The sequence below is a fragment of the Cyclopterus lumpus genome, chromosome 6 (assembly GCF_009769545.1).
Source record: "Cyclopterus lumpus isolate fCycLum1 chromosome 6, fCycLum1.pri, whole genome shotgun sequence".
Taxonomy (NCBI): domain Eukaryota; kingdom Metazoa; phylum Chordata; class Actinopteri; order Perciformes; family Cyclopteridae; genus Cyclopterus; species Cyclopterus lumpus.
In genome coordinates, this window is record NC_046971.1 from 1,613,395 (window position 1) to 1,619,745 (window position 6,351).

At 41.2% G+C, this 6,351-nt stretch overlaps 1 protein-coding gene across 2 annotated transcripts; it reads left to right on the top strand.

Annotated features, from left to right (window-relative positions):
- The first annotated feature begins 1,099 nt into the window (after positions 1–1,099).
- Positions 1,100–6,036, top strand: LOC117732231 (troponin I, fast skeletal muscle-like). Of its 2 annotated transcripts, XM_034535024.1 has the most exons (7): positions 1,100–1,759; positions 1,951–1,981; positions 2,401–2,437; positions 2,558–2,686; positions 3,639–3,728; positions 4,376–4,552; positions 5,889–6,036. In XM_034535024.1, exons 2-7 carry the CDS (start codon positions 1,974–1,976, stop codon positions 5,982–5,984), a joined length of 537 nt encoding a protein of 178 aa, XP_034390915.1. In that variant the 5' UTR covers positions 1,100–1,759; positions 1,951–1,973; the 3' UTR covers positions 5,985–6,036. The 2 variants fall into 2 exon arrangements, with proteins under 2 accessions (XP_034390915.1, XP_034390914.1); XM_034535023.1 differs by having other exon boundaries at positions 1,100–1,981.
- Positions 6,037–6,351: the final 315 nt, after the last annotated feature.

Consider the following 6,351-nt stretch of genomic DNA (forward strand, 5'->3'; position numbering starts at 1 on the left):
TTGTATCATTTCAGCTCATAATTTTCCCAGCATTCAGTTTTTTTCCTGCTAAACAAACAGATGTTGAATCAGAAATGTTTATTATTATTATTATTATTATTTAGTTTGGTGAGAAAGGATTTCTTAAAGCTGCACAATGAGCCAGACGGGTATTTAATATTCAGTTCATAAAGCATTTCAGTAAGATGAGTTATTGGGCTTTTATTTATTTAATATTATTAAAGTTATGGGATGCAGGAATGTAACATTTAAATACATAACATTATGTTTTAATGGAGTTTATTAAATGTAACATTTAAATACATAACATTATGTTTTAATGGAGTTTATTAAATGTAACATTTAAATACATAACATTATGTTTTAATGAAGTTTATTAAATGTAACCAGAGGAGTCGCCCCCTGGTGGTCAGGAGAGATAATGCAGCTTTAACACATGAAGCATAGACTTCTATACAACCAGAGGAGTCGCCCCCTAGTGGTCAGGAGAGAGAATGCAGCTTTAACACATGAAGCATAGACTTCTATACAACCAGAGGAGTCGCCCCCTGGTGGTCAGTAGAGAGAATGCAGCTTTAACACATGAAGCATAGACTTCTATACAACCAGAGGAGTCGCCCCCTAGTGGTCAGGAGAGCGAATGCAGCTTTAACACATGAAGCATAGACTTCTATACAACCAGAGGAGTCTCCCCCTGGTGGTCAGGAGAGAGAAGGCAGCCCTAACACATGAAGCATAGACTTCTATACAACCAGAGGAGTCGCCCCCTGGTGGTCAGGAGAGAGAATGCAGCTTTAACACATGAAGCATAGACTTCTATACAACCAGAGGAGTCGCCCCCTGGTGGTCAGGAGAGAGAATGCAGCTTTAACACATGAAGCATAGACTTCTATACAACCAGAGGAGTCGCCCCCTGGTGGTCAGGAGAGAGGATGCAGCTTTAACACATGAAGCATAGACTTCTATACAACCAGAGGAGTCGCCCCCTGGTGGTCAGTAGAGAGAATGCAGCTTTAACACATGAAGCATAGACTTCTATACAACCAGAGGAGTCGCCCCCTGGTGGTCAGGAGAGAGAATGCAGCTTTAACACATGAAGCATAGACTTCTATACAACCAGAGGAGTCGCCCCCTGGTGGTCAGGAGAGAGAATGCAGCTTTAACACAAAACGGTGGTGTCCATCTGCCGTCCTTCTGAATTCATGTGAATTCAGCATTTGAGGAGAAATCATTTGTAGTTATTTTATTAGACCTTTATTTAACCAGATAAAACCAATTGAGAACCAATTGTCATTTTCAATGAAGAGCTGGCCAAGAGGCTGAACACAGACAAGTGACACAAACAGCACAGATACAACACGGAATGACAAACACATGAGAAAATGACTAAAAACAATATAGGTACATTAATAAACACTATGTACAGAACAAGGCGGATTACTGGCTGATGGAAGAGAGAGAGGAGTGAGGCCTGGTCAGCAGGTACAGCTGTCAACTCTGACTTGTTGCAGCTGGATTTCTTATTTTGATGTATTTCAGACATTCTTTTGAATGTCTAAAATACACCCTTTAGTTTTCCGTGTGGATGCAGTGGATCTGGATTGTTGTGCCGGTCTCTATTTCCGGAGTGACAGTCAGAGATGTTTGCGCCGGCGGAGGAGGTATCGAGTGTTCCTGTTAATCTCACAGAAGACAGACCTTCCATGACTGGGATGCCCCGGAGGACGACTGGACCCACATCCGCATTTAGACTCTCAAGGTTTTTCCTCGGCTGATCGCAGCTGGTGTCCCGTTTCCTCTTAAGTGGAGTTATTATTTCTGATGCCTGACCACATCTTCACCTCGTTTCCCATTTACATCTGTTTGTGTCGCCGGTTTCATACTTAATGACTTTTTGTGATTTGAAAACACTAATCAACCATTTAAATGGGAAATTGTGTTTTTCTGCAGGCTTCAAACCAAAAAACGCCAAAATGTCGGAGTGAGTAATTCTGGGTCTCGTTCATCTATATGTGCATGTTATCTATATTTTATAATAGGATGAACCATATCTTGTTCATAAAACAGGAAGTGGAAGTGAAACAGAAACATTTCTGCCAATATTTGCACTGAAATAAAAATCGATCATTGAGTCCTAAAACCTGACGTCATTTTTAGGAAAAAATATAAAAGGAGTCGTTTCCAGTCAAGATATACAGTATATTAATTTCAGGAGTTTTTCTAAAATAAAGTAACCTTTGTTTTGCAATTCATGTTTATTCTGAATATAAAATGTATGTTCTTTTGTTCAGAAAGCTACATTCAGGGCCATTGTTTGTAAAAATATGTATTTTTATGTTTAAGATAATATATTCAATGGTTGTAAATCTGTCATAATAAATGTTTTCTCAATCTCTTCAGGAAAAAGATGACATCGAGTCGCAAGCATCATCTGAAGGTAAAATATCTAAATTTTCCAAATTGAAAATGTAAAAGCAAATGTCTTCACATTGACGTGTTCTGGTCACAGAAACCGAGCCTCTGAACTCCAGATGTTGAGTCTGATGTTACGTTGCAGAGTTTGATGCTGTCCATCGCCAAAGGGCTCCTGGAGGAGGAGGACAGGGAGCAGGAGGAGGACAGGGAGCGCTACATGGCAGAGAACTGTCCCCCTGTGGCCATGCCAAGGACCATGCAGGAGCTGCAGGTACAGGGACACCCAATGTTACCTCTTGGGTTCAGGGACACCCAATGTTACCTCTTGGGTTCAGGGACACCCAATGTTACCTCTTGGTTTCAGGGACACCCAATGTTACCTCTTGGTTTCAGGGACACCCAATGTTACCTCTTGGGTACAGGGACACCCAATGTTACCTCTAGGTTTCAGGGACACCCAATGTTACCTCTTGGGTACAGGGACACCCAATGTTACCTCTTGGGTTCAGGGACACCCAATGTTACCTCTTGGGTACAGGGACACCCAATGTTACCTCTTGGGTACAGGGACACCCAATGTTACCTCTTGGGTTCAGGGACACCCAATGTTACCTCTTGGGTACAGGGACACCCAATGTTACCTCTTGGGTTCAGGGACACCCAATGTTACCTCTTGGGTACAGGGACACCCAATGTTACCTCTTGGGTTCAGGGACACCCAATGTTACCTCTTGGGTTCAGGGACACCCAATGTTACCTCTTGGTTTCAGGGACACCCAATGTTACCTCTTGGTTTCAGGGACACCCAATGTTACCTCTTGGGTACAGGGACACCCAATGTTACCTCTTGGGTTCAGGGACACCCAATGTTACCTCTTGGGTACAGGGACACCCAATGTTACCTCTTGGGTTCAGGGACACCCAATGTTACCTCTTGGGTACAGGGACACCCAATGTTACCTCTTGGGTTCAGGGACACCCAATGTTACCTCTTGGGTTCAGGGACACCCAATGTTACCTCTTGGGTTCAGGGACACCCAATGTTACCTCTTGGGTTCAGGGACACCCAATGTTACCTCTTGGGTACAGGAACACCCAATGTTACCTCTACATGTTTTATGTAGTATTGAATATTAGAAGATGTAAATAATAGAAGGAACCTTCATTAGAATACGATGATGTTGGTGGTTTATCGTGACCATGTTGCTGCCGTCTGTGTTCAGGAGCTTTGCCGGGAGATCAACCAAAAGATCGACGCGATCGACGAGGAGCGATACGACCTGGATATGAAAGTCAATAAATCCAACAAGGAGGTAGAATCCATGAAATTATTCAACGTTTTAACCACTGCAGAACCTTCAAAGTCTTTGCTCCGATAAATTGTTCAACCTCACATTGCTTTATCTTTAAACCGTGCGGAGGTTCCCGAGTTTACAAAGATGAATTTTGGGGAATTGTTTATAAAATCGAGGGTCAGTCTTTCAGATTTTAACGACCTCATAACCTTCCTCTGCTTCCACTCTAATTGTATTTTTAGCTTTTGTAGTTTTTTTACGATTAACTTATTTATTATGCCTTTACTGTTTGATCATTTATTGTACTTGTTGCACTTTCTACTTTGCTGCTGGAATCCTGCAAATGTTCCCGTCGTGGGACTAATGAAGGGACTAATATCTTATCTCATGACAGATTTGACATCTTTAGCTCAATTCTTTCATTTTGCAATGTGATTAAAGTCCTTTGTATGAAACAAAAGAAAAAATGACAATAAACTTTGTTTGAAAATTGCTTTAATTGTTGAAAAACGTCTCTAATTTTGGAATATAAAAAAACAAGTATTCTTTATTTATAAATTTTTTCTCGTCTGTACTTGGTTGTAAATGTGCTTTTGTAGCGTGCTCAAGGCGTTTGTCGTGAATCCAGACTCAACTTTCATCCATCTTCTGTTTCCACCTTCCAGATCGACGACCTGAAAATCAAAGTTCAGGACCTGATGGGGAAGTTCAAGAAGCCGGTCCTGAGGAAGGTCCGCATGTCGGCCGACGCCATGCTGAAGGCTCTGCTGGGCTCCAAGCACACGGTCAACATGGAGCTGAGGGCCAACCTGAAGCAGGTCAAGAAGGAGGTCAAGGAGGAGGTGAGGAAGCGACAGATGCAGCTGGTTATTAGGGTCCGAGCCATTGACGTAGTCAGTCCGCTGCTTCCGATTTATACCAAACTTTCTGTTGATTATACTTAAAGCTATATCACTTAAAGTCATCGAAAGCCTTTTGATATCTCATTGTGTTAAGGAGATATGGACCAATGAACCTCTTAGGGGCGTGTCTTGTTTTTCAATGCTCATAACTTCAACACTATTTGGACTACTCACTCAAAACTTGCAGTATATGTGCACATTGCATCCTGTAACATGCACATACAATCTTGTGCGATTTAAACACTAGGGGGTGCTACGGCAATTTGCCCAATTTGGGTGTTTTTGTCATCTTTCGCCGTTTTGAGCATTCGTACTTTTACACACTCCTCCCACAAAATGTATCCGATCGACTTAATTTCTCTTTAAGAATGATCTAAAGACCTTAAAGATGAATTGTTATCAAAATGGTGAGTTTCTGTTGACGTGTGTGATGTGGGTGTGTATTGGGTTTCACGCCCAATACACACCCACATGCATGATGCTGGTCCAGTCCTGAGCACATTTACATGAAGAAACGTTTGAATTTGTCATAGCAACAAGAAAATGACACCTTTTATACTATAAGGTATTAAATCTAGTCTAGTAAAACTATAACTCACCGTGATTGGTCTTTTCTCTGTAACCATAAGGTTCCTGATCCAATGTGAGGTCAAAGGTCAGGGATGTTGTATGTGTACAGATTGTAAAGCCCTGAACTCCAGATGGGGAGTTTGTGATTTGTGATATTGGGAAAAATACAAAATAAATTTAATTGAATTGAATTAATGCATGAAGGAGACTTTGTTCACATTAATGCATGAAACAGAAATGTCATATTTCCATCATGCTCACATGGTTTTCCATAGTTTAAGCTTGAACTGGAGCTCCTTTAATCACCTCATCTCGTCAGTAGTGTAATCACAAAGGTGGATGGAAACACGTAGATTTTCATTTTTCTGTTCAATGTGCTCTACATTTGGATGGGAATGTTCCTCTGTTTTTTTAATCTAAGGTTTGAACCATCCGGTTCTTCCTCCAGTGATGCGATAGGTCTTTATAACTTCTTACACTCGACATGCATTACATGAGGTAGACGTGATGACAACCGCTTTTCGTATCACTAATACATTTTATCTAAATGAAGTATACTTCTTCACCTTTTTACTCCATCAAATCAATATTTAATCAAATGTAATGTGAGTCAAGCTAACCCCGACTAGTTAGTCAGTGTAAAGGGAAGTAGGACTACTGAACCAGACCGTGATCTGAAACCTTGAGGAGTCTTTCTGTGTTTCAGGACAAGGAGCTGCGAGATGTCGGCGACTGGCGTAAAAACATCGAAGACAAAGCCGGCATGGACGGGAGGAAGAAGATGTTCGAGGCGGAGGCTTAAGTCAGCTCCACTTATTTATTGGCTGTTCTGATCTGCCAGCATGTTTTAGATGGCACAAATACATCAAATAAGAATAATAATAAAACTGTTTGACTGAATAAACAAACTGAAGGTTTTAATCATGCTTATTTGTTGTTAAACTCGAAATTTGAAAAACTGGAATCCAAAGATTTTGGCAGAAATCTGAAATTCACGCCGTTAGCTATGAGCCGCCGGCTGAGCTGTCGCCATGTTGAGAGCCGTATGGAGGCAATCGATGAATTTAGTATTCATCAGAAACTAGCTAGCTGGACCGTGATATGCTAACAAAGGAAACAGACGTCTCAGGGTTTTCATAAAATGAATATTAATTAAATCCTTATTGATA

Coding starts and splice junctions, on each gene's coding strand:
- LOC117732231 (XM_034535023.1), top strand. CDS start 1,887: ATGACTTTTTGTGATTTGAAAACACTAATCAACCATTTAAATGGGAAA. Junction 2,687..3,638: donor GGACCATGCAGGAGCTGCAG/GTACAGGGACAC, acceptor GTCTGTGTTCAG/GAGCTTTGCCGGGAGATCAA. Junction 4,553..5,888: donor AGAAGGAGGTCAAGGAGGAG/GTGAGGAAGCGA, acceptor TCTGTGTTTCAG/GACAAGGAGCTGCGAGATGT.